This window comes from Pteronotus mesoamericanus, unplaced genomic scaffold, assembly GCF_021234165.1.
Source record: "Pteronotus mesoamericanus isolate MK-2021 breed Mesoamerican mustached bat unplaced genomic scaffold, CSHL_Meso_final contig_221, whole genome shotgun sequence".
Taxonomy (NCBI): Eukaryota; Metazoa; Chordata; class Mammalia; order Chiroptera; family Mormoopidae; genus Pteronotus; species Pteronotus mesoamericanus.
The window spans coordinates 2,963,180-2,988,310 of record NW_026555092.1 but is presented as its reverse complement, the minus strand read 5'-3'; the positions used below and the strand labels follow the sequence as shown (position 1 = coordinate 2,988,310).

The following is a 25,131-nucleotide window of genomic DNA, read 5'->3' as shown; positions in this document are numbered from 1 at the left end:
GCCTTTGTTCTGGCTACACTTTCCTAAAACTACTCTGTCCTGTGGGTTAAATTTCCCCTGCGCTTCTGGCTAAAACGTGGATACCACAGCCAAAAACACTTGCAAGCATCAATCCCTAACTTGGCGGCTCTTGCTACTAAGTGGCAAGCATCTAACGCCACCCTCACCTGATGCTTGGCCGTCTCCATACCCTCCAGAACTGTCGTCTTGAAGTCCTCCTGCTTGCCCTGTGGAAGGAAAGAGGAGAACTCAGGGACCTTACTCCATAAATTGAGATAATATCTGGACATAAAGGCCTAATAGTTGGCGACTATTGAATTCACCACCAACTAGTAAACCCATATCAGAGAGCTCCTTCTGGAATCAAGGCCCAGGGAATCACATCATAGTCTTCAAAATTCTGATCAGGAAATTCAACTTTACACACTGATTCTTGTTGAAAGGTAGCAGAACAGAGCACACAGTATTTCTAATTGCTAAATCCTTGCTGCCAGTCTTAGGTATTAGTCAAGGTTGGACGGGGGTGGGGAAAAGGGTTCCCAATGTCTTTTACTACTTGTTGCTAGACTGAGAATGGGTGTGACATGGGCTCTAGGATCTGAAGTTGCAGCAAGTCAGCATCTACTCAATCTTTTTCTTTGTCTTTGTATCTAAAAAGAATATACATAAGACAAGAAGTAACAGAATTATAATTTTAATGAAAAATTCTCCCCTTGACTTCAAAGCAGTGTATGTAACAAAATAATTCAGTTCCAAAAGAAGTTTTATTTACTATACAGACTAGATAATGCTATATTTGAATATGCCAGTGCTTTCTTAGTAAAACTTCAAAACACCGTAAGATGGCCAGCTATCATATGCAAAGTACTGTGGATAGACAAACAGAAGGCAGGCGAGACCTCAGGGGAACTTCACAATAAACCTAAGAAAATTTCCTCACTGACTAATGTATAGAAAGAAGTAACTTCAAGAAAAGTATCACAGCTTGAAAATTCAATCTGATAAAGTCAGAATAGATCATCTTCCAGGCTCTTCTAAAATCTATCACCAGGACAGATGCCACAACCCTCTTATACTCCTAGCCACCTGGTACACTATGGAAAACTACAGTGTGATCTTTGAAAGAAATGAAAAGACCACCTCCCAGTGATCTAAAAATTGGGCAATCTTCATTTAAACAGTTTATTTTAAAAGAATCTCAACTAGAAAGCAGATTAATTATTCTACCATTAGAGTTCAAAGGAATAGTAAAGAGAAACTAACACAACACCCTTACAGGTCTGTGAGCCTTAAAATAACTTTATCATTAAGAATATGAAATTAGAAATGATTTTTGACAATATAAAAATGTATTGCTAGAAGGTATGTGCTCTGCTTTGAAGGTAGAATAGAATCTCATTCTGAAATTATCTCACTATGCTCTTATCGGAAAGATCCTTTAGGTTCTAGAAGGTTATGCTTCTCAAATAAGGCACAAGGCATGACATTTGCTCTTTAAAGCCTTTGGAAAAGGGCATATAATTATGAAGAGATGACTCCAATTACATAACCCAATCTGTAACTTATCTTGAAAATTCAGGTCCTACAATTTAAAATGTTACCTTTAAAGTTTAAATGAAAAATGTTCATTCTTAGTAACTTCTGATTTGTTCATAAAAGAAAATCGAAGTTAAAAAAATTGTCATTATTTTGTTTGGTTCCAAATAGAACCAAGCTTGATCAGAAGATTGAACTGTATTTTAAAAAAGGAAGAGGGGAGGTCAGAACAAAAATATAAATATGGTTTCCAATAACAACATTTAGGCATTAGGAATAATACAGCTTCTGTCTCTCCAATTATATTTCCTAGCTTGGCAAAGAATAAAAGCAACCTCTTGTCATGAGGCATCTAACCACTTCTAAAAATAAATAAATAAAAACAAAAAACCTCTTTCAAGCCAGCCATTAAGTCTGAATTATTTTATCTTTCCTTCTATCATTTTCCTTCTTTTCCCACTATTTGCCACGCAATCTGCTAATAGCTTATTTTAATCTACAGGTAGCTCCTGACTGAGTTTTTTCTGTTTTTTTCTGTCACTGGTACTTTAAATAGAAAAATGGATTTCTTACCCCTGAGTTATACGCTCAAAAGGTTAACAGGTTGCTCTTTAACAAACTGGTAGGGCAGGCTTTTATAAAAGATACTGTTCTTTGATAAAAGATGTAGAAGATATGAAGATCCAAAGTAGTATTTATGCAGAGAAACAGAAGAAAACCAAGAAAGAAGTTGATATAAACATGTAAGAAATAACTGAAAACCAAACAAAAAGTGCTTAATATTAAGCAAAGGAATAATAAATTTATCTATTGACTTGGTGGTGATGGTTTATAACATGTCTGGAAGTAAAGATGAGGTTGCTATTTTTTCTCTAATCATAATACACTCATGACTATTTTGAGGGTCCTATTTCTCCAAAGATATCTGAAAATCTCATCTTTATTATTGGTATGCTAAGTCAATTCTTCATCATGTTCTTAAAAAACAGCACGCATACAGCCCTGATCAGTGCAGCTCAGTTGGATGGGCATCATTCTGCAGAGCGAAGCATTGCCAGCTCAATTCCTGGTCAGGGCACATGCCAGGTTTGCATGTTTGGTCCCCTGCTGGGGCGCATATGAGAAGCAATGGATCCATGTATTTCTCTCTTTCTCCCTCCATTCCCCTCTCTCTAAAAATAAATAAATAAAATCTTAAAACAAAAACAAAAAAACAGCACACATACAAACATTTCCAGCTAACTCTCTATCCAGGTAGTGTCTCAGATTAAAGCATATAAAAATGCTATATTCATTTGCTCTTTGGTTCTTTCCAGCCCAGGGCCCTGCTTCTGACAGTGGCACAATGAGATGGAACAGCCGGCAAGTACAGTTCTCTTTCATGAGTTCAAATTCAAAATAGAAAATGAAAATATGCAAAAGCAACTTTTTTTATTTTTGTTTTTTAAAGTATATTTTATTGATTATACTATTACAGTTGTCCCATTTTTTTCCCTCCCCTTTATCCCCCTCCCTACACTCTCGCTCCCACCAGCAATCCCCCTGCTTAGTTCATATCCATGTGTCATACATGTAAGTTCTTTGGCTTCTCCACGTCCTATACTGTTCTTAACCACCCTGTCTATTTTGTACCTACCAATTATGCTTCTTATTCCCTATACCTTTTCCCCCATTCTCCCCCTCCCCTTCCCTGCGATCTCCATTTCTGTGATTCTGTTCCTACTCTAGTTGTTTGCATAGTTTGTTTTTGTTTTTTAGATTTAGTTGTTGATAGTTGTCATTTTGCAAAAGCAACTTTTTAATATCACCTTGATTTTGGCACCACTTCGCAGATTTCCTTTTGTTTTCTTTCCCCCACCCATCCCCCACCTCTCAAATTTGAAGTAGAGATCCTTACAGGTTACTTGTGCCTATTTTCTCCAAGTTGAAAATGAAATCTTTTTGTTTTATCTTACACAGTTGCCTTTCAGTAAACCTCTGCAGATCTGTTAGGTAATTCTTGAACATTTAGTATTTTAGTTATAGACACATTACTGGATCTTTTTCCATCTTGATTCAAATTCTTAAGATACACTCTTCCAGAATCTTAAAAGAAAGTCTGTGATTACTTTGAAATACTTTTGTCTGGCAAGCAAGGATGTTAGAATCATTAGTCTGTTTTCGTAGGAACATACTGACCTACAGGTTCACATTTTCAAATGGCTGGGTGGATCAGTTGGGTGGAGCATCGCCCTGTGCACCAGAATGTTGTGGTTCAATCCCCAGTCAAGACATATACCTAGGTTGCAGGTTTGATCCCTGCTCAGGGGGAGGCACAGGGGGTAACCAATCTATGTTTCTCTTTCACATCGTTTTTCTCCTTCTCTTTCTCCCCACCCCTATGAAAAAATCAATAAACATATATCCTTGGGAGATGATTTTTAAAAAAGAGTATTTTTGCTTCTACTTCACATTTATATGTACATTTGTGCCTTGTAAGCTATAAATTATCTGAAAGTGGGGACTGTATGTTCTATAATAATACACAGATCTTGATTTATTTATAGTTATCTCTCAAAATAAAAAAAAATTTTGTTGAACTAATCTAGGTTACCTTTTAAGCCAGTGACATTTTTTTTTTTCAGCCCTCCAATAAATTATTTTGGAGCACAGTTCCAAGTCAGAAAACCAAAATGATGCTTTATGTCCCCATCCCCGCCAAAAAAAGGCAAGAAAATTAATCCTAGGTCTGTTTTGTAAATGTATGCATCATACCTCTTATAACGAGAACTTAAATGACTTCAGGCACTTATTTGACACTAGCAGGCCAAACTGGCAATATAAACAATTCTAGAAGGAATGAATTTCCCAGCAACTTCTAGTAAATCTACAAAAGAGGGTCTCCGTCTCCAGTTGGGTATGAGGGTGTAACTGAATTCTGTCTTTCCTTTGCAGATAATCTGAGTCAACTGTCACGGAACCTGAAAGCTATTCCTGCTCTCATACTACACTTGCAGGCAAGGCAACATAAAAGCCTAGAATAAACCACTTGAGAAATAGCTTATAGCATGATAAAAAAAATTACTCACCTGAACTCTGACCAAATAACTATCCAATGCTGCCAAACCCAGCACTTGTACAAACTCTATGTAATCAGTATTGACTGCCTCACAGGGGAAATGAGGGCACCTTATAAAAAAAGAACTCTAAAAATATTAAGGACCAGTCCTTGGAGGAAGATACAGTTGCAGCTGCAACTAGCGCCATCCTGTCTGCTCCTGCTCCTGACTCACCACTGTTTGCTCTGGCTGAGGAACAAGTCAAAGAACAAGTCGGTCAGGAAGCTGCACTGCAGCAGTGGCTTTTAAAGATACCAGAAAGACACCTGTAGAACTAGAGGTGGTGATTCACAGAATTAGAATTACTCTAACCAGCTACAAAGTCTTTGGAGGAGGTGGCTGCTGACTTGATCAGAGGCACAAAGGAAAAGAATCTCAAAGTGAAAGGACCAGTTCTGATGCCTACCAAGACTCTGTGAATCACTGTAAGAAAAACTTCCTGTGTGAAGGGTTCTAAGACTTGACACCAGCAACTTAAGATGAGGATTCACAAATGACTCACTAACTTGTACAGCCCTTCTGAGGTTGTTAAACAGATTACTTTCATCAGCATTGAGCCAGGAATCAAGGCTGAAGTCACCAATGCAGATGCCTAAATCAACCTTTTTAATAAGTTGATTATCAGTTGTTAAATTTTTTATATATCTATTTATTTATTTATTTTCACTCTACAAATACTGGAGCCACTGATTTTTTTTCTTTTTAAAGTAAAGGAATCCGTGCTCAATTCTCTGGTCAAGTTCTACCACACCAAACTCCAAAGGATATTCCAAAAGATTCTGCCATTTAGATTTTTGTCTTACTGAATAAACAATTCACCAAATTTTTGGTCATTGATCTTCTGTCATATGGATAATTTCATGGTATCAGTGTTTGTAATCAAATTTCACTGAATTTTAAGCTAAATTCTTTTACCCATATATATACATTTTGTATGTTTTCCATAACTTAGTATTTTTACTAATTCAGGTTACATCTCCTTTTATGTGATTTTAAAAAATACTTTCAACCTACTGTATGACTATTATATGAATAGGGCCCCAAAGTGAAAACCACACCAATTTTGCCCTGGTTGGTATGGTTCAGTGGGTTAGGCATCATCCCGCAAACTGAAAGGTCACCAGTTCGATTCCAAGTCAGGGCACATTCTGGGTTGCACACCAGGTCCCCAGTGGGAGGCATACAAGAAACAACCATGGACATTTCTCTCGCACACTGATGTTTCCCTCCCTTCCCCTCTCTCTAAAAATAACTAAAATCTTTAAAGAAAGAACATAACAAATTTCTGTCATACCCATCTCTCTCTCACAAATGATTTTTGTAATCTTTTTTACTAGCCTCTATCTCTTTCAAACACACACTTCCAAAATTACCATGCAAAAGAGAGAAGAGAGCAGGTACTTCCATTGTTTATATTCTTATAAGAATTCTTTTAAGAGTATAAACAGGAGATAAAGTGATTCTTCCCATAGTCATTGAATAAAATAGAGTATAACACAGAGCTGTCACTGGTCAGAAAACCATACCTAGTAAAATTAGTTTGAAGAGTTAACCAATAGTTTAATGAAGTCTTTCAGCTTCATTAGAGTATTAGAATATTACTGAGCCTGGGGGGGAAAAAAAACAAAAAACATACAGACATATATATTTTTTTAATTTAGAAATCTATTGACTTGAAGAAGTCTTGAGAAACATATCTTAGTAGCCCATTTCAAATTTCATTTAATGTATTTTAAGACTTTTCGTAAAAATCTTACACTATACACAACTAAGCTATGTCTAACCCAAAATGTAATGTCTTCACAAACCAGAGTTCTTAAAGTTATCCAATTATGAAATTTAAATCCAAAAACTACAAGTGAGGTTTTTCTAGAAAATTTCAATTGCTGAAGAGCAGTGAAGAAAAAAAAAATCATGTTTTTGTATGGAAATAAAAAAGCTAAGTGCTAGCATATCAGTTAATATAGTAAATCCTCACTGAGGAATAATCTAAGGTACACAGGATAACAACTAAGTTAAGAAAGGAAAAAACAATTTCTCCAATAGAAGGCTACTTTAACAAAGGGGCGATTATTCTAAACGAGGATGCCAACTGAGATTTTACCCTATTTTATACATGCTCTACTATTATGTGACCCTACCAATAACCAAACACTCAATTCCAAAGACAACCTGATCAGGTTTGGTTGCCATGTTCTAAAAAATAAAAAACACTTTTACCTTGATAGAAAATTACTAAGACAACAAATAAAACCATCATTTGTTAAAACAAATATATCCAGAGTATATAGTAAGTATAAAAATACATGGAAATGTTTAAAAAAACAATTTAGGTAGAGTTTAAAGATAAGGAGCAAAAACACATTATTCACCCATGTGACTACCACAGGACTACATGCCATATCAAGTTAACAAAAACTGACAAATCTAAAAACGATGTTTAAGCCAGAACAGAGAGCTTCCCAATTAAATAAATCCAAACAAACAAAATCTCCAAACTTCATTTCTATAAAGATTCAACATTGATATTAAAAACATTTTTCGATGGACCCAAATCCACTAAACTTGATTACCAAAATAGCCTAAGTCATCTGTCATATCCCAGGCTCTTTACTCCTTTAGCTCACCCTTAGAGGGCACATCAGATTGATTTTTCCAAATCATGTATTTTGGTACATCAACCTTCACTCAAAAAAACCTCAGTGTTCCCCTGACTAGATCTTCCCAATTTTTTAAAGGAAATCAAGTCTAAATTCCTTAGCCTGGTAACCAAAGCTCCAACCTTCCCTTCTGGCCTCCTCTTAGAACTCTCCTAAAAGAAATCTTCTCCAGTCAAATTGTTTGACTCACTGATTTCAAATGCCTTGAGGTTTCATAACAACGTATTTTATTTTTCCTAAGATTACACTGTGGAAAGCAATGCAAAACTTTCTAAATAAATTTAAAAGCTGGTAAGAATGAAGTGTACTCACATGTTACTTACATAGTTTAAGCGAGGGACTTAATTTCTAGTTATTACCTAAAATGAGCTGAAGAAAAGATCTGGTAAAGAACCAAACTCATATCTCCTCTCAAGATTTTGAGATATCTGTATGGCAATGCTCACATTCAATTTCTGAATAAAACCTGAAGTTAAAGAACCGGTACTGGTAAGTCAAGAAAGATGGAAACTCTGGATAGTTTTTAAATATTTGAACTCACCTGATTAATATTTTATGAGTCACCATTAGGGCCCCATCTGTTTCTAAATTATATAAGCTAGTAAATTGTGTCACTACTTTTCTGAGTAAAGTATTTCCCTCATTCACCCCGGATTTTTTTTATTTTTTATTTTAAGCTGTTTTAAAGAAAAAATAACTTTATTTTCATAACCATATTATATTGGCAAGTTTTGGCTGTTAACACATCTCTGGGCATAGACAATATCCTAAACTTAACAAATAAAACTTTAAATTCTCCCCCCCCCCCCCCCCCGCAAATACTCAGACAATTACACTAAACCACTGGATTAAAGATAACCAGAACGTGAGAGCATAAAGACAGTTCCCTAAATCTTAAATCCTTTCTTAAAATATTGACTTTTTGTAGAAACAGTGCCTGACATTTATGGAAAAAGATAACCAACCAACAACAAGTAACAAAGAGCTGCTTTCATGAAAAAGAAAACACCAACACTAGATCTGGTTTAAAATTTTCAGAAGACAAAGAAGGTATGCATCAACTTGACATCTACGGTCAATCAGTTACTTACTGGAGATACTGACAACTAGACAAAAAAAGAGGGTGAAGCAGCGTATCAGATCAGCTACCAGAACTAAGAGATCAGCCGCTACCTGAGCTACACAGCTATCGAAAGGATTATCCCCATGAATCTCATCAGCCAGTCTGTAGCAAAGGTTTAAAAAAAAAAAAAAAGGCAAGAATTAAAGAATACAGGAAGGAAGGAAACAGACAACGAAAGACCTGGAGATAAGGACAGAAGGAAGGAGAGCTAAATATAAGTGTAGAAAGAGGAGGGAAGGGGGAATCAACAAAAAGAGAGGAGGTGTTGAGGTACAGGGAAGGTTACATTTGCCTCAGGGACATTAATCCCAAAGGTAATATGTACTCCCAACAGGAAGCTGTCCAAGAAGTCATTCTAAGGAAGTTTTAGGAAAATCATTCTAAGAAAACCCCATTTCTGAGATGAACTGAACCCAGAATCCAATTATCTTTTTATAAATGTTCTCAAACTATATTCTTTTATTATACTTTGTTACAATAATTATAAATTCTCATTTTTTGGTTTTAGCCAGAATCTGTTTGGTATATTCTAAATATAAGTTTAAATTAACACCTGACTTGTAATCCTCTCAAATTACGTATCAGTAGGAGTCTGGCAGTTTATATAACATCACAGAGAAAAACCTTAAAAAAAAGGGGCTAAAATTAAAGATAAAACTCTGTAAATGAAATGCATGTATGCTTTAATCTGGGTACATATGAAAGTCATGCAAGATACAGCATATGGCATCTGAAATAAGCATTTTGTTTTTAAAAGGTTCAGGACTAAAAGAATTGGTAAGGTTCTTTTCTTATACCATTCCTTTGATTGGAGGGCTCAATAATGAAACATAATAGGTACCTAGTAGGTCTTTTCTTTTTTTTACCTCAGATATACTTTAAAATTTCTCACCAGGAAAAGATCCTTCTCAAATTAATCCACAACATGCAAGTTTTCTAATTGCTTGGTAAATGCGTAATTTCTTAACCATTCTATCTCTAAATTCTGAATCCGAGTTATCACTGAGAAGTTTGGCTCTTTGGATTTGGCTTTCTGTATGTTTTCCCTAATTGTTTATTTTCTCCAACTTTCAAATTGCCTTATACTGACTGCTACTATCCTTTTACCTTCCCTACTTTATTTTCCTCCTATATATATACACACACACACACACAAGAAGAGCATCAGTACCACTATGTATATGTATGCATGCATATACGTGTGTATATTCACAGGTATATGCATATATGCACACACTAAAACACATAGTCAGCATCAGTAGAAACCAAAGATAAAGACATAAACATCATTGTAAAATAGGAATAAATCCATTTATTCTTATTTTAAGATAAAACAAAACTGTGGTTGGTTATTACAACTCACCAGATGGCTCTTCAGGCTCACTTTCATTTTCTTCCTCTGGTGGGGCTTGAGGAGGTGGTGGGGGAAGCTTCTTTTCCTTCTCTGCTTTGGCATTTCTCTCTTCTTCTGAGTAATACTCATCTTCTGAGAGGTTGGCCAAGCTTTCATCCATTTCTCTGTACTCTACCTATATGGAGATTATACCAGGGAAAGCTAAATACAGTGAACATCTAAAATCAGGAACTCAATTTGGAACCATCAGTGAATGTGAATTGCTTTTTTTAATTTTAAGTTTTAAAGGAACAAGCAAAAAAAAAAAAAAACGAGGAACAAGTTAGCTCATCATAGCTTAGCTATTAAAAACAAAATCTTCCATAAAACAATCTTTTGTTATTCAGATTTAGTCCAATATGTAACTTACATCATAGCACTAACATTTATATCAATGACTGAGGCTGTCTGCAACTCCTCAATATATTTAAAAACTGTGTGTATCACGTTCACATACTCCCAAGTTTCAAAAACAAGAAAACCTAAAATAGCCCCCAGTTAGGCAAAAAATATGGTTAACTAGAATATTAAGTCTAATGTCAAGCTTGTACTTCTAATTACTATTCCATGGGAAAACAGTAAAAGAATGCCAAAAACCAAATGGGGGGGTGATGTGGGAGGGGGAGATAGGGAATAAAAATTGCAAATAGAAACAGTCAAATTGAAACTATGAAAAAGTACATTTGCTTAAAAAATAGCTGGTAATCTAAGGGAGTTGAATGAGAGCAAAGAATTCTTCTTACAAGTTAAGGAGTTAAGTGATGTGGAAGTGGAGGTTATAAGTCTTACTAATTCACACTCAAGTTATAATGGAAAGAACCAGGTAATAAAAAGAGGAAGCAGTCTCAGTGAATGTTTTATTGGGGTTAAAGCAATTTAGGATAGGGAAAATTATTAAGATTATACACTTGCCAAAATGTGTAATAGGATATTACAAACCGTCATCAACCTGGAACACTGTTAAATTGTTACTGTTAATCCTACCCTAACAAAGATTCCAGGACGCCAAAGAAACAACAGCTCTTTAATTATTTCAGAATTGATGAAAAGAAAAAAGTGAATGAAATAAAAATAATTTAGATGTGGAGGCAAAGGCAACATGGTTTCCACACAGAAAGTACCTAACTTACTAGACTTCTGAAATGAATAGTCCTGTAGGTTATAGCAAATGTAATCTATTTTAACTATTGAAATATCTATGAAATAGCTCCAAATGGCTGGCTGCTTTTGTATTTGTCTTTTCCGCTTCTTTTTAAAATACATAACCACAGGATTTGGGGCAAGGGAGTGAGTGACTAGAGAAGGTAAGAGTTTTACTGGAAATAGGAATTGAGCTGGAAAATAGAAACAAAATTAAGGATAAACTGAATAATTCTGACTCATGCTCTAAGAATCATATTTAACACAAAAATCTATCAAATAATGAACACTGAGTACATGGTGCAATGGAAAGAATGCTTATGAATGCGAGTCTCCCTGAACTTAAATAGGCTGAAATTCTAGTTGCGAACAAAAGATCCTAATCAAGTGACCATCTTTTTGATAGGCTTTACAATAAAACCTCCAGCCATTTAAACACTATCCTACTTGACAAAGATAAATAGTAGAAATCAACCTCAGGACAATGGGGAAAAAAATCAACAGGAGGTAAAACTGCTTTAAAGAGGGAGGGGTCAGAAAATATATCTTACAGTACACTGCTTCCTTCCTCTACTTAGCCCTCAACAGTACCCGACCCCTCCCCACCCCAAAGATTCAGCCCTCTAATCCCACTTTATCCTTTCAGTCAATAATTACTTTATAAGTGCCTACTATGGAACTGAGCAATGTGTAAATTCTGGGACAAACACAAAAAATCATATAAAACCTTTTCTACTACAGTGGTTCCGGGGTTCCCAAAGGATGTTCCATTAGACACTATGGCCTTTGAAGAAAAAAATGAATCTAAGTTTGGGAAACACTAATCTTTACAAAGCATAATGTATATTAAAGGCATTGAGAAATTATGCAGCAAAAATGATTTTTTAAACATTGTTTAATCTACCATTTTGATGAAGTATTAACTATTAATAAGGAATACACTTGGAAAAGGCTGGTCTTTTGGTTCTCAGGAAAAAAAGAGATTAGAAAAATATCTAGAGGTAGGAGCAAGGATATCTAAAGGTTGTACTTAAAAACAGCAGCAAAAAGTTGTGTTCCACAGAACCCCAGGATTCTTTGGGATTTCATTTATTAATTTTTAAATGTATTTTTAAAACAAATATATACACACTCATGTGTTCCAACCCATAACCCTTTGGAGACCCACCAACATATGAACTTGTACTGCTTGGGCAACAATTTTGGGGAGACCTAAGAGTGATATGTCTTCTTCCATCTCTTTTCAACTGAATGTCCTGAGACGGGAAAGCAAGCTAAACAAACAAGAACAATTTTTTGCACTATTTATGTCAGTACTGGATCTTTACAGTATTTCATAAATAAAATACAGAAATAAAATTGGATTCTGAGGCTGAAACAAGGCTGCAACTAGTGTGCTTAATTTGGCTCTCTCAGAATAGCCTCATTTTCTGCCCTGGCATTTTCTGCCTTCACTGGACTGAGCGCTGGCCTATGAACCAATGGGTCGCAGGTTCGATTTCCAGTTGGGGCACATGTCTGGGTTGCAGGCTAGATCCTCAGTAGAGGGCGTGCAGGAGGCAACTGCACATTGATGTTTCTCTCCTTCTCTTTCTCCCTCCCTTCCCCCTCTCTAAAAATAAAGAAATAAAATCTTTTAAAAAAAATAGCCTCGTTTTCTCAAAGACTGACAAATAAAATAAAATAAATTTAAATTTCTGCCCTGGTTGGTGTGGCTTAGTGGATTGAGTGCCAACCCAAGGACTTAAAGGTTGCTGGTTCGATTCCCAGACAGGGCACATGCCTGGGTTGCCAGCCAGGTCCCCAGTTATAGGCATATGAGAGGCAACCGATTGCTGTTTGTCTTGCACATCATGTCTCTCTCTCTTCTCCCCCTTTCTCCTCTCTCTAAAAATAAATAAATAAAACCTTTTAAAAAACTTTTAATTTCTTAATACAAAACAAGTAAGTAATATTTGGAGATTCTGCAGAAAACTTTATTTTGTAAAAAAATAATTTACTTAATAAAAAGTTTTAAAACCACCCAAAAGAATCATATAAACTCCAAGAAATAAAAACTATTTCCTTGACAAAAGGAATAGATACTCTGAGCACAAAGGCCTGGGAATCTCTCATCCTTAAGTAAATACTTAGAACCAAGAACATAAAGATGTCCCAATAGGAGGATATGTGTCAGTAGGGCAATTGCCCATATCTGTACATGGACAAGTTTCAAATTTACACCCCAGGTCTCTTCTATTCAACACTCTTGCTACAATGATTCATTCACTTCCCAATCACCTTAAACCTGGTTTGTTTGGTTTTTTGTATCTTTCTTCCTTTTATTCATCTAAGGTACAACGGCCAGATTATTTTCCCAAATCTGTGATATTTTCAGATAGATTAACAGATGAACACCAACCATTTTAAACAAGCATATAAACTCTCTGGCTCTAACTAGTCAACCTTACTTCTAATCATTTCCTAACATACTAGTCAAAAGGTCCTCAATGCTGTTTTAACCATCCCTAAACTCCCTAAAAGCTACTCCCACCTTTTTCTGTTAATCTAACACCTAGAATTCAAGGTCTATCACCTCAGCATATTATTTACTAACTATTCCAAACTTAGAAATACACCTTCTGCTTCTGTGAATTCTCATAGCACTATGAGCTGCACTTCCTAGTCTAGTGCAGTGCTGTCTAATGAAATTTTCTATAATAATGGCAATGTTCTGCATCTGTGCTTCCAATAAGGTAGAACTAGCCACACGTGGCTATTGAGGACCTACTACATGGCTATTAATGTTTAAATTAAAATTAAAAATTCATACCTGACTGGTATGACTCAGTAGGTGAGATGCTGTACTTGAAACCGCTTGTAGTTGATTCTCAGTCAGGGCACAAGTCTGGGTTGTGAGCCAGGCCCCCCAAATGGTAGTGTGTGAGGGCAACCCACTGATTGATGTCTCTCTTGAATACTGCTGTTTCTTTCCCTCTTGTTAAGAATAAATAAAATCTTTAAAAAAAATTAAAAATTCAGTGTCCCTAGTTGTACTAGTCACGAAGTAAGTGTTTGATAGCCACATGTGGCTGGTGGCTACCATACTAGACAGCACAGATCTAGTGTTTGGTTCTCTACAGCTTAGACATGACTCTACAATAGGAACAGTACCGATCACTCCAATGTATCTTGTTCCTAGAAAAACCTCATTTTCAATTAAAGTCATTTGCCTATTGTTTCGAATATTCAGTTACCCACTCTGGACTCCCTTTTGCTTCTCAAACCATTTTGCATCATATCCCAAGCATTTTTTACTTTCTCTTCTCCCCTGGTAGTATGTTACCACTGGGTAGCTACTTACTATATGCCAGACACTGCAATACGCATTTTCTTCACACTATATCTCAACCCAAAAGCATTACAAGGTAAAGTTTATTTTCCTGACAAAAAGGAATCATAGAAAAAAACTTTAACTCCAAAAAGCCCATTCTTTTCCAGAATATTCTTCTAAATTCTGCCTGTTTTCAAGGCCCAGCTGAAGGCCACCATTCCTGAAATGTGTGGTATTCCTAAAGTCTCAACCCAATCTACCAATTTCAAATCTTAAGTATTTCTGCCATGTTAATGCATACACATTGAGATGAATTTATTCAGGTACTAATGAAACAAGACTCAGGGACCCCCCCAAATGAATGGACCTTTCAAATATCCTGAGCCTAATTTTGATTACATAAATATATAGTTTTTAATGGCCCTGGCCAGGTAGCTCAGTGGGTCAGGCACCATTCCAATACACCAAGGTTGTGCATTTGTCTGGGTCAGGGCACATACAAGAATCACAACAATCAATGTTTCTCTCCTCCCCCTCCTAAAATCAATTTAAAAAATTAACACATAACTTTTAAAAAGAGGGTCCTTAAAACTGAATAAGCTCCCAGGCCAAAAAAATACATATGATGGTCTGTCCAGAAAAACTTGAACCATTGTTAATATAACTAGAATGGTTTGCATGACACTGACATCAATGTAACCTGGAAGCCAAGGAGAGTAGACTGGAATGTGCATGCATGAACAATGATGACTTCACTGTACTTGTTAATGGGGGTGGTAGATGCTGTTGACTAAGCAAGTGTACTGTGAGGCTGTCTCATTCAAAATGACTAAGCAGAGCAACAAATATGCATCAAATTTTGCATTAAACTTGAACATTCCTCCATGGAAACTATTCAGATGATTCACAAAGCTGCAGCAATGGGCAACTGGTGATTAGCAGCTTCATCATGACAGCACGACCTCTCACGCATCATATCTTGCGCAGAGTTTTTTGGTGAAAAATCAAATCACCCAGGTGACTCAGCTCCCCTACAGCCCAGATTTGGCACCCTGCAACTTCTGGCTTTCCCCAAAAATAAAATCACCTTTGAAAGGGAAGAGATTTCAGACCAGCGATGAGATTTGGGAAAATACGATGGAGCAGCTGATGGTGACTGGCAGAACTGTGTGAGGTCCCAAGGGGCCTACTTTGAAGGGGACTGAGGCATGATTGCCCTGTGTACAATGTTTCCTGTATCTTCTTAAATAAATGTCTTTTTCATATTACATTGCTGGATACCGTCTGGAAAGACCCTTGTATACACTTCAGAACTTCTGAGGCCTGTCTATAATGGACTCGGCTTTTTACTCCTATGGGTAGTCTACTCCTGGAAATCTACGTCCTTCGACTTCCAAGACTGGCTATGAATAGGTCAGTGTCCCCAGGTCCTTACTTCCTAGATGCTCCCCCAAATAAACATATAACACATTTTTTCCCAGAGTTTCAAAGCTAATCACGATGGAAAAATAGGGTAACACAAATTAAAATAAACACAGGTGAATTACCAAGAAATCTTACAGCATGCTCCAAATTGATCTACAGACTCAATGTAATCACATTCAAAATCTCAACTGCCTTATTTGCAGAAATTGATAAAACTGACCCTAAAATCATAGGGAAGTTCAAAGGACATTAAATAGCCAAAACAATCTTTAAAAACAATGAAGTCTGCCCTGGCTGGTGTGGCTCAGTGGATTGAGCATTTGGCCTGTGAGCCAAAGGGACACGGTTCTATTCCAGGTCAGGGCACATGCCTGGGTTGTGGGCCAGGTCCCTGGTTGGGGGCACGCAAGAGGCAGCTAATCAATGCTTCACTCATACACACCGATGTTTCTTAACTCTCTTTCTCCCCCCCTTCCCTCTCTCTAAAAATAAATAAATTTTTTTTAAAAAGAACAAAGTTGAAGAACTCACGCTTCCTGATTTCAAAACTTACTGCAATGCTACTGTAATCAGGACAGTGTGGTAACAGCATAAGAACAAAAACAGTGTACAGATCAGCAGGACAGAATTGAGAGTTCAGAAACAAATCCTTACATTTATGGTCAATCAACAAGAGTGTCAATTTCAAAGGGGGAGATAATAGTCTTCAACAAATTGTGCTGAATATCCCCATGCAAAAGAATGAAGCTGAACCTGTACTTCACACCATATTCAAAAATTACTTCCAAAATGATCAGACCTAAATGCTAGAGTTCAAACTATAAAACTCTGAGAAGAAAACAACAGGAGTAAATTATGATATGTGATTAGGCAATGATTGCTTAGATATAACCCAGAAGCAAAAAGGACAAAAGATAAGTTGGACATCAAAATTAAAAACTTTTTATAATTTCCATAAAAAACTTTTATAATTATCATAAAAACAGATAACCCAACTTAAAAATGAACCAAAGATGTGACTAGACATTTCACCAAAGAAGACATAAAAATGGCCAGTAAGCACAAGAAAAGATATTTAACATCATTAATCATTAAGGTAATACTACGTATTAAAACTACAGTCAGAGACTTCTGGCCAAGATGGAGGCATAGTAGATACACTTTGCTTCCTCACAAAACCAAAGAAGGACAACCACCAATTTAAAAACAAACACAAGCAGAACTGCCAGAAAATCAAACTGTATGAAAGTCCGACAACCATGGAGTTAAAGAAGAAACACTGATCCAGACTGGGTGGAGGGGTGGCTATGGGCAGCTGGGACCGAGAGGACACACTGCAAGGTGGGGGCTGGCAGACCAAGCTGTCCCACATTAGCATGTGGATAAACCAGGAGAAACAACTGGGGAGTGAGACAAACTGCACAATCCAGGGTTCCAGCGCAGGGAAATAAAGCCTCAAAACCTCTGGCTGGAAAAACCAGTGGGGGTTGTGGTGGTGGGAGAAACACCTAGTTTCACAGGCAAGTCCGTCAGAGGGGGGTCCTAGAACGTACACAAACCCACCTGGGAATCAGCACCAGAAGGGCCCAATTACCTTGTGGGTAGCAGGGGAAGTATTTAAAATTGAGGCTAGAGCCAAGCAAGCAGCATTGTTCCCTTCTGACCCCTCCCCAACATACAGCGCCACGATGCAGCAAAGTGGGTGCCACATCCTGGCGAATACCTAAGGCTCCACCCCTTACAATGTAACTGGTGTACCAAGACAAAGAAATATGTCCCAAATGAAAGAGCAGATCAAAACTCCATAAAAAGAACTGAGCGTCGAGGAGATAGCTAACCTATCAGATGCAAAGTTCAAAATACTGGTAATCAGGATGCTCATAGAAATGACTGCATACAGACGCAAAATAAAGGAAGAAGTGAAGGCTATACAGAGTGAAATAAAGAAAAATATACAGGGAACCAACAGTGAAGGGAAGGAAACTGGGACTCAAATCAACCATTTGGAATGGAAGGAAGAAATAAACATTCAACCATAACAAAATGAAGAAACACAAATTCAAAAAAAATAAGGAGAGCCTTAGGAACCTCTGGGACAACTTTAAATGTTTCAACATCTGAATCATTGTTGTACCAGAAGGAGAGGAAGAGCAAGAAATTAAAAACTTAGTTGAAAAAATAATGAAGGGAAAACTTCCCCAATCTGGTGAAAGAAATAGACATGCAAGTCCAGGAAGCACAGAATCCCAAACAAGTTGGATCCAAGGAGGGACACACCAATACACATCATAATTATATTACCCAAGATTCAAAATTAGGAGAGAATCATAAAAGCAGTAAGAGAAAAGGAGATAGTTACCTACAAAGGAGTTCCCATAAGTCTCTCAGCTGATTTCTCAAAAGAAACCTTGCAGGCAAGAAGGGTCTGGAAAGAAGTATTCCAAGTCATGAAAGGTAAGGACCTACACATCCAAGATTACTCTATCCAGCAAACCTATCATTTAGAATGAAAGCGCTGATAAAGTGCTTCCCAGATGAAATAAAGTTAAAAGAGTTCATCATCATCAATCCCTTCTTATATGAAATGTTAGAGAAAGAAGATAAAAACTATGAACAGTAAAATGACAACAAAACCTAAAAAACAAAAACAAACTAAGCAAACAACTAGAACAGGATCAGAAATGGAGATCACATCGAGGGTTATCAGCGGGGAGGGGAAGGGGGGGAATGGGGCAAAAGATACACGGAATAAGGAGCAAAACTGGTAGGTACAATATAGATGGGAGGTTAAGAACAGTATAGGAAATGGAGAAGCCAAAGAACTTATACATACGACCCATGGACAGAAACTAAGGGGAGGGAGGAATGCTGGTGGGAGGGACGGTGAAGGAGGATAAAGGGGAGATTAAAAATGGGACAACTATAATAGCATAATAAATAAAATATACTTAAAAAAAACCCACCACAGATTAACAACTGAAGGAAACAGCCACAGATGGTAGATTCCTGGAAGTCTTGAACAGACTGCCTAAGATCACACAGGGTCAACATCTGCCACCGTCAGAGGCAGATCCAGAAAGAAAAACAGCAGTCTCCAACCAAAGAAGTTCACACCACAAAGTCAGGAGAACAAGACAGATCAATTTAAGAAGCAGAAGCAAAAAAGGAGAGTCTCACAAATAATGGAAAGACAAAGAAACACCCCCAATCAAAGGGAAAGGAGGAATCCCCAGAAAGAGAACTAAATGAAGTAGAGGCAAGTAAACTACCAGATATTGAGTTCCAAACAATGGTTCTAAGGAAGCTCAGTGAGCTCAGTGAGCTCAGAGAGAATTACCAAAAACTACAGGGAAACTATGAGGAACTAACTGCAAACTATATCAACATGAAAAAGGACACAGAAACTATCAATAAGAGACAAGAGGAAATTAAGAATACAATTTCTAAATCGAAGAACACAGTAGAAGGAATCCAAAGCAGGCTCGATGAAGCTGAGGACCAAATCAGCGAGCTGGAGGGTAAGGTAGAAAAAGGCTCCCAGAAAGAGCAAGAAAATGAAAAATGACTCAAGAAGAATGAAGAGGCATTTAAGGAAATGCAGGACAACCTGAAACATAGTAATATCCACATAATAGGGATCCCAGAAGGAGAAGACGACGAGGAAGGGATAGAGAACCTGTTTGAAAAAGTCATGATGGAAAACTTCCCTAATTGGAGGAGAGAAAAAGTCACACAAGTCCAGGAAGCACAGAGGGTCCCATTCAAGAGGAACCCAATGAGGCCCACTCCAAGACACATCATCATTAAAATGGCAAATATCAAAGACAAACAGAGAATCCTAAAGGCTGCAAGGCAGAAACAGGTAGTAACATACAAGGGAGTCCCACTATGGCTAGCAGCTGACTTCTCAACAGAAACTCAAGCCAGAAGGGACTGGCAAGAAACATTCCAAGTCATGAAAAGCAAAGGCCTGCAACCAAGACTACTCTACCCAGCAAGGCTCTCAATTAAAATGGAAGGCAAAATAAAGAGTTTCCCAGACAAAAGGAGGCTAAAAGAATACGCCTCCAGCAAATCAGCATTGCAAGATATGCTAAGGGGACTGCTTTAAGATGATGAAGGAAAAGAGTCTATGAATACCCAGACCCCTTCACAGTCACCAAGTACTTGATTATTAGCAATATTTTCAATACTTATTGAGTGTGACAATTATGTGTTATTTCATTACTTTGTTGAAACTAAACCTGTTTTTGTATTAAAAAACAAAACAAACAAAAAACCAACCACTATCAGATACTTCACATCCACAAGGATGACTATATTAAAAAGAGAGACAGTATCAAGTGTCGACAAGGATAGAGAGAAACTGGAGCCCTCACACACCACTGGTGGGGATGTAAAATGGTGTGGCTGCTGTAGAAAACTATTTGGCAGCTCCTCCAAAAGTTAAACCCAGAGATACCATATGACCCAGCACGCCATTCCATTCTTAAGGTATATATGCAAGAGAACCAAAAAACATATGTTCACATAGACACACAAAAAAACTGCACATAACAATATTATTAATAATAGCCAAAAAAAAGTGGAAACAACCCAAATGTATTAAAAAAATGTAGTATATTCATTTAATGGGATATTATTTGGTCACAAAATTATCAGGTACTGAATGGAATTGATGAGCCTTGAAAACATGATAAAGGCAGACACAAAAGTTCACATATTATATGATTCCATTTATACAAAATGCCCAGAAAAGGCAAATCCATAGGGACAGAAGGTAGATTAGTGGTTGCCAGGAGCAGGGCAAGGGGGAAATGGGGACTGACTGCCAATGGTACAGGCATCTTTTGGGGTTGATGAAAATGTCCTAAAATTAACTGAGGTGCTGGCTGCACAACTCTCAATACACTAAAAACCACTGAGTGTGTACTGAGTTGTACACTTAGAAAAGGTAAATTTTGCCCTGGCTGGTGTGGCTCAGTGGATTGAGAGCCAACCTGAGACCCAAAAGATCACCAGTTTGATTCCCAGTCAGGGCACATGCTTGGCTTGTGGACCAGGCCTTCCAGTCGGGGCCATGCAAGAGGCAACCGACTGATTTCTCTCACACACTGATGTTTCTCTCCCTCCCTTCCCCTCTAAAAAAATAAATCTTTTTTTTAAAGGTAAATTTTACTGTCTGTGAATTTTCACAAACAAAACAAAAAAAGATACACCTAATTGGGGAAAAAAAAAATCACATGGTTTCTGGCCACACTTTCCATTGAAATGTAAAATTAAAACCCTACTGGGCTTCTGTCCTCTACTTCATTTCTGAGACTTGGGAGTTGCTAACCTGTTTTTCTAATCCATGGTTTGGTAGAAGCCTCCAGAAGCCACTCCTCCTTTTACTTAGTGCTTGGAAAGAGATCTCACCCGTGGGCAACTTACCCTGAGGGCTCTCGGTCTGGGTAATGCTCATCTCAAGAAGTTCCTCATATCGAGGCTATCAGATTCTCCCCGCTCCAGCCCTAAGGAAAAACCAACCTTCCCAGACACCTTGACTTCAGAGCTCCAGCCTCCAGAACTGAGAGACAATGTTGTTTAAGCTCCCCCCATACACATACTTCGTCATACACAGTGACCCGGTATACCCATTTAAACATTATATACAGGTAGAAAACTTGTTACATGCAGAACTGCATGCTTTTAAATATTATTTAAAAAAATTTATGTATACATATTTCCAGATTTTTCAACTGGACCAATGAAATTTCCAGAAAAAGCCCAAGTCTAAAGTCTGTGCTCTACTTGTGGTAGTGAACACATAATATACAAATGATGTATTATAAAATTATACACCTGAAACCTGTCTAATATTATTAACTAGTCACCCTGATAAATTCAATAAAAATTACAAATATTAAGTCTGGGCTCTAGTACTGCCCCAGTGCCCTACACACTGGAGGTGTCCCATGTGGTCCTTTGTTTCAGAGGCTGATGATACCTCATTACAACGTAAGTGTAGGGTTTACATTCCTGTTCCACCCCTTAAGTTAGCTGTGTGACTTTGGGCAAGTTGCATAAACTGTGTGCCTCAGTTTACTCTTTACTAAAATGGAACTAGAGATACCTGCCCCTTGGTGTTCAGCAAAAATAAAACACTGATGACGCTCTGAACACAGCATCTGGTACCCAGCGACGTGAGGCAGCTATTGTCTGTGTACATCCTGTATATCCTATGACAAATCTTTTTCTTCCCGTATTTGTATCTTGACTAATTGATATTAGCTCTCTTAATCAGCTTCATCTGTAAACATCAACGTGAAAAGACCATTGAGAGCGTACAAAGAAAAAGAGGAGAACTCCTAGGACACATCAAGGGCTCGAAAATACGCTCCTTTCTTCTCGGTCTCTAACGGCTAAGGCGGCTTCATTGGCATCACCCTGCGGCCCCAATGTGCTCCTCCCAGCTGACACTCCGTAAATGCTGCTGAGCAGCTCCCAGGCGCAGCTGGGACAAACGAGTGATGTATCTCTCCAGCAACGCCAACCATAACTCCACGTCGGGGAGCCATTTTTTCCAGTCAGGAAAATGAAAAGGTGTACAGAACCTAACGAGGGAATTAGCCCTCCCACCAATCCCCCCTTTCCCAGGAGAGCCCGGTCCCAGCACAAAGACCGTATTCAACACTGGCAAAGACCTTCCTCTCTCCCATCAGCTAATGGGAATACGGGGTGGAGATCGAGTGACTGGGGAGGTCTGGGTGGACGTGGGGCTTAAGGCCCGAGACCAGGGGGTGAGGGGTTAATGGGGGCTGGACAACCTCGAGGAGGCTAGGCACTGGGATTTATCCTTTGAGGGAGGGGGTCGGGCCTCACCTTCGCCCGCTTGCGCCGGCTTGTCCGTCGTCCCTCCGGAGTCTCTGCGATTCCCGTTTCCATGGGGGTCGCAGATCCAGGCACGACGGTAGGCCCGGCCTGAGGCGCGGCGGACCCTGGCGGCTCAGCCAGGCCCCCAGGAGGCGAAGCCCGCGGAGGCTCCTTCTTGCGGGGAGTGCGCTCCCCGGCCACTCCTGGCCCGGCCTCCGCAGGGCCCGACGGGCCCGCCGGCGGCGCGGCCACCTCTGAGCCGTTCTCCGAGCCGGCCGCGGCCCCAGCGCTGGCCTCCGAGCCAGCCGCCGCGGCCGCGGCCGCTGCCGCCGCGGCAGCTGCAGCCGCCGCCTTCTTCCCGGACAACATCTCGGACCGCCTGGCTGCAGACAGCCGAAGGGTCAGCTCAGGGCGTGAGTCCGTGAGTACCCAACCTCCTCGCCTCGCTTCACTCCACGCAGTCCGCGCGCTAACAACCGCCGCCGCGTACGCACGCGCGGAGCGCGCTCCCGTCGCGTCCGGACAAAAAGCCCGGAGACGCCCACAGCCCCGCCCTCCCCCGCTGCCATAGAACGGCGTTCTCGCGGCTAGAGCGGCACCATGGCAGGGCGCGCGATGCTTTCCTAGAGCGTCTCCTTGGCCTCTAGAGTTGGCCCCAGCACCATCCTGGTCCCAGGATTTCTGGGCCAGACTGCACCTCCGAAGGCGACCGCTTCATCCAGAGACTTGAACGCACTTATTAATTAATTAATTCACCTAATAATCCGTCAATTCAACCAATATTTATTAATGCTTACTAGGTGACAAGGGTTTAATTAGGGAGTTTTTGCTTTCAAAGAGCATATGGTCTACGGAAGGGACATACTGAAATGGAATTGGTAGATCATGTTATTTATAATTGTCCTGCTTGTACTGGGGCAATTTTGGAAAGTAAGAGTTTCGTGGTAATGAAATGGACAGCAGTTAAAAAATCCAGTTTTGAATCCAATAGGATTGCTCTTGCAGCCAAAGCTTTGTTCGTGTCCTCTTCCATTTGCACTCCCTCGCTCGTATCTCCTTCCCTTTTCTACGCTCCCCCTCACAGATATAATACCTAGTCTACAACAGGATAATTCTAATGCTGCTGCTGATGGTAGTAATGGTTTATTCTTTTAATTCCAGGAATCCTTCACTGACCCAATACTGGAACAAGATTTGTGTTCTTTTAGCTTATTTCCACAGAACTATAATTGTTTTTTTACACGTCTCTTCAAAATATACCGTAATTTTCAAAAAGTGATTCCATTTACATGAAGTTCGAGAATTGGTAAACCTAGTCTCTGGTGATAGAATCCAATCAGGTTGCCTGGGAGGAGCGGGGCGCGGGGGCGGGGGGGGGGCGGTTACCTGCAAAAAAGCAGGAAAGAACTTACTGGTGGTGATGAAAATGTTTTATATCTGGATTGCGGTGTTATATACATTAGTCAAAACTGATTGAACTGTACAAGTGAAATAGGTATGTTTTATTTTATGTTGATTGTACTTCAATGAAGTTGATTTAAAAAACTAAGCAAATAAAAAAAGAGGTAATAGCTATGCAAGAAAGCGCAGTCATAGTACATGTGGCTCACCTGTGAGCTACATGGGCCTAGTAACATAAGCAATGAATGTTGTTTTAACCCAAGTGATAAAATTATATTGCGAGAATAGAGAAAAGAGAAAGTCTGTGGAGGAGAGGGATGAGAAGGTAAGAGGGGTTTACAGAAGGGGGTGAAGTGAGGATGGGGGAGTTTCTGCAGGGGAGCTAAATCCTCATCTATCATAAAAAGATAATATATAATATCAAAATTGAGAAATCAAGAAATAACAGTATAAACATACTATTTGGTTACATCAAGATAAATACCAGAAAATCAATACCAGCTAAAAGAGTTGGAATTGTTTCTCTGAGTCACAGACCTTGAGGGTGTGAAGGGGTGAGACAGGAGGATGAAGTTTGCGTGCTCTACATTCTGTGGGGTTTTTTTGTTCTTTTAAGCAGCCAAGTCTCTTTTTATGACTCGTACAACTCCTGGATTTCTATTTAACAAGGTCAAAAAGTATGAAATTCTACCAGTGCTGAAGTCATGTGCAAGGAACAGTTCATACATCCTGTAGTTCTATGTGACTTGTTTGACATATAATAATTTGTTAAAACTTAAAATTAGATTTTTAGAATATGCATATGGTTTGGCCCAGGAATTCCACTATCAGGAAAACATTCTCTGGAAATATTTAAGTATGTGTACAAAGATTTAACTTCAATGCTGTTTATCTCAGGTTGTATCTAATAACAATCAACGAGAACTAAGCTAAAGACCCCCAAAATAGTGACTAATTGAATATATTAGAATATCATAGCCTTTAAAATTGACACTTGAACATTAAGAACTTCCATACTAATGAATATTTGTCAAAGATTTATTTTTAAAATTTTATTTATTGATTTTAGAGACAAACATCAATTTGTTGTTCCACTTATTTATGCATTCATAGGTTGATATTTGCATGTGCCTTGACCGGGGATCAAACACACAATCTTTCTTTCTTTCTTTCTTTTTCTTCCTTCC

At 38.6% G+C, this 25,131-nt stretch overlaps 2 protein-coding genes and 1 pseudogene across 3 annotated transcripts in view; 2 read left to right on the top strand and 1 right to left on the bottom strand.

The window, feature by feature from the left end:
- LUZP1 (leucine zipper protein 1) overlaps nucleotides 1-4,576 on the top strand; it is a 126,082-nt gene extending 121,506 nt beyond the window's left edge. Inside the window, exon 5 of the transcript XR_008528983.1 lies at nucleotides 4,471-4,576. The gene's annotated coding sequence lies outside the window, so the exon portion shown is untranslated. The remainder of the gene's footprint in view (nucleotides 1-4,470) is intronic.
- KDM1A (lysine demethylase 1A) overlaps nucleotides 1-23,057 on the bottom strand; it is a 59,280-nt gene extending 36,223 nt beyond the window's left edge. For both annotated transcript variants that reach the window (XM_054571704.1, XM_054571703.1), the window contains exons 1-3: nucleotides 22,553-23,057; nucleotides 9,781-9,946; nucleotides 168-227 (exon numbers count right to left, since the gene is read on the bottom strand). In XM_054571704.1, coding sequence (XP_054427679.1) covers nucleotides 168-227; nucleotides 9,781-9,946; nucleotides 22,553-22,912 — 586 coding nt within the window. In that variant the 5' untranslated portion in view covers nucleotides 22,913-23,057. The remainder of the gene's footprint in view (nucleotides 1-167; nucleotides 228-9,780; nucleotides 9,947-22,552) is intronic.
- LOC129069423 (40S ribosomal protein S20-like) lies at nucleotides 2,887-5,230 on the top strand (annotated as a pseudogene).
- Nucleotides 23,058-25,131: the final 2,074 nt, after the last annotated feature.